Source organism: Lactuca virosa, chromosome 5 (assembly GCF_052849685.1).
Source record: "Lactuca virosa cultivar CGN04683 chromosome 5, Lactuca_virosa_CGN04683_v6, whole genome shotgun sequence".
Classification (NCBI taxonomy): Eukaryota; Viridiplantae; Streptophyta; class Magnoliopsida; order Asterales; family Asteraceae; genus Lactuca; species Lactuca virosa.
The window spans coordinates 13,555,089-13,557,689 of record NC_136430.1 but is presented as its reverse complement, the minus strand read 5'-3'; the positions used below and the strand labels follow the sequence as shown (position 1 = coordinate 13,557,689).

Here is a 2,601-nt window from a genome sequence, read left to right as displayed (position 1 = left end):
AATGAATGTTCATAAAATAAAGAAGTAGAAGGGAGAAATGTAACTATGATATGACTTAAAATATTCCTTAGTTGACAACCACGAGTTATTTATGTGTTAAAAAATGACATGACCTTATATGAGAAGTTATATATGGGTCTTTCACCTATCTTTCTAAGTAATAAAAGTAACGCAGTTATCTTTTTTAACCAATAATAGTAATAAATTTATCTTTTTGTCAAATAAAAGAAATATACTTCTCCTTTTAACAAATTACATCAACATACTTATCTTTTTCATCAATTATAGCAACGTACTTATCGTTTTAACCGATAATAGCAAAATAGTAATTTTCTTTAGCCAATAATATCAATTTACTTATATTTTTAACGCATTGACCATGGAAATGAATTGATTTGGATTATAATTTATACGATGGAATCGACATAAAATATGTTTGTATATTATTTTGCTTATTAATGCAACACTGTTTGGAAACACTATCTAATTATAACACCAAGTTTGAAAAGTTTTCACCATCTAAACAACATAAATGTCAATATAAACTACTTTTTGCAATTATATATTCTTATGTTTGTCATTGTGGGTGGTTTTATCTTAACCGATAAGTTGACAATGTTGACTTTCAACTCTACATTGAATAATATTTGAGTTTTTGACTCTTAAATTGACTGTCGTTTTTATTTTATGTTATCTATGGAACACAATTAGATATTATTTCAAGACATGAAAGATAATTAGATAGATTTGTCATGTACATTGCTAATATATGAACAAATGAAAGAAATATATGCTATAAAACCAACTAAAATCAATATAGTGTTTATATATTTGTCAATCTGTACAACGGACAGGTATGACACCTTAAATATGTTTGAATAGAATATCTTAGTTTCTGATTGTATTTAAATGTTAAATATGTTTGAATATAATATCTTAGTTTCGGATTGTATTTAAATGATCATGTGTGAAGTCGATAAACATAATAGAAAAAATAGTTATAAAAGATTTCACCATACAGATCTGAAATATGCTTTAAATATCTCAACTGTTTTATTTTTTTAAAGCAGATTAGTATTCCATAAAGAATATTCTATAATCGTATGATTTCAGGAAAAGATATCAGAAAGACGTAAAGTCAACCAAATCCAATCCAACTAATTTAGCTCACATTTCGAGCTTACCCACGTTGCGGACATGTCCACTTGCAAAACCTATTTTAATTAATTAACTTTCTAATAACAAGAATCAATGCTCTAAGCAATGACGTATACTTTATTTATTTGAATTTCAATCTAATGAAATGGATCAAGTAAGTTCTAGGGTGGAGAAGAAGTCGTCAGAGAAGGCTCCACCTCCTCCGTCCAATTGGTGTTCGGTTCACTCCATGACCGTGGGCGCAGACCAAGCTTAAAGAAAACCACCATTTCCAGCGCCTCAAACACCTTATGCTCATCCAAAAACCTGTTCCAAATCCCACTCACAATGCAGTAATTGTTATTATACGGTTGCCGGTGGTGGTCGGCGTGTTGTGATCGGGATACCAACACTCCGGCGTCTTGCAGCGCCACCACTACTGGCGGCAGCTTGCTCTTAGTTCCATGGGCCCAAGCATGGAACTGTTGGCTAAACATAATACACCCACAAGCCATCCCCACAAACCCCATCACCACCGGTTGATCATGGGCAATCAAATCAATCGGTAGCAGTATATACGTTATAACACGTGCTAACGCGTATAAGTTATTCTCAAACTCACGCTTGGTAATCGTCCATGGCAATTTATGGTGACCCTGAAAAGCATCGATTTGTGAACCAAATACCGGAGTTGATACGTCGCCATAATTATCAATCCCCCAGTGGTATACACCGGACCCAAGGTCTGCAAACAAGTAGCCGACGAATCCAGATAAGATGGGTTCGAGCCATATGTGTGTGTCGATTGATCCGATGATCGAATTGGTTAGGGAAAGGAGTACGGTGGTGCAACCGGTGGCCACCCATGCACGGTGAGTCCAAGTCGATTTGAGGCTTGGGTCGTCGAGTTCGGGTGGTGTTACGTTTATAACAAGTTTTTGGAGTTTCTGCCTATTATTCTTTGGTGGTGTTGTTGCAGTGCAATAGACACGGTGGTGGCGGCTGATCGCAACAGCATGATGGAGGTGGAGGTGGAGGTGATGAGGTAAGATAGACATTACTGGGGTGGTTTAATGTGGGGATGGGGTTTATGTCGATTGGAATGGAAATTAAAGGTGGTTGGGTTGGTGTACGTTGGTTTATGATTGTCGATAAAAAGGTGTCAGTTGTGTGGAGTGTGGACATGTTCAAGGTTATCAAATATATATACATTTCTTGAAAAGGAAAATAGATGATATAAATGGCCAAATGGATCCTAAATGGATAATTTTAATCGAAATTAGCGGTGGCTTCGACGAATCTGCTTATTATTTATTTAGCAAATCTAATTTATTATTTTTTTAACGATTTATTGACAAGAATAAAATTGAAAACTTTTGTTGAAACGAGAACTCGTAAAACAGTTAATTGTTTTTGGAACTTTTTAGATTATATATATATATATATATATATATATATATATAT

General features: G+C 34.3%; 1 protein-coding gene across 1 annotated transcript; it reads right to left on the bottom strand.

The window, feature by feature from the left end:
• Nucleotides 1–1,082: 1,082 nt before the first annotated feature.
• On the bottom strand, nt 1,083–2,338 carry LOC145112096 (fatty acid desaturase 4, chloroplastic-like). Its single transcript, XM_079048311.1, has one exon. The coding sequence runs from the start codon at nt 2,193–2,195 to the stop codon at nt 1,320–1,322; it is 876 nt and encodes a 291-aa protein (XP_078904437.1). The 5' UTR covers nt 2,196–2,338; the 3' UTR covers nt 1,083–1,319.
• Nucleotides 2,339–2,601: the final 263 nt, after the last annotated feature.

Excerpts from the sequence above, each read along its gene's own strand:
- LOC145112096 (XM_079048311.1), bottom strand. The coding sequence starts at position 2,195 with ATGTCTATCTTACCTCATCACCTCCACCTCCACCTCCATCATGCTGTT.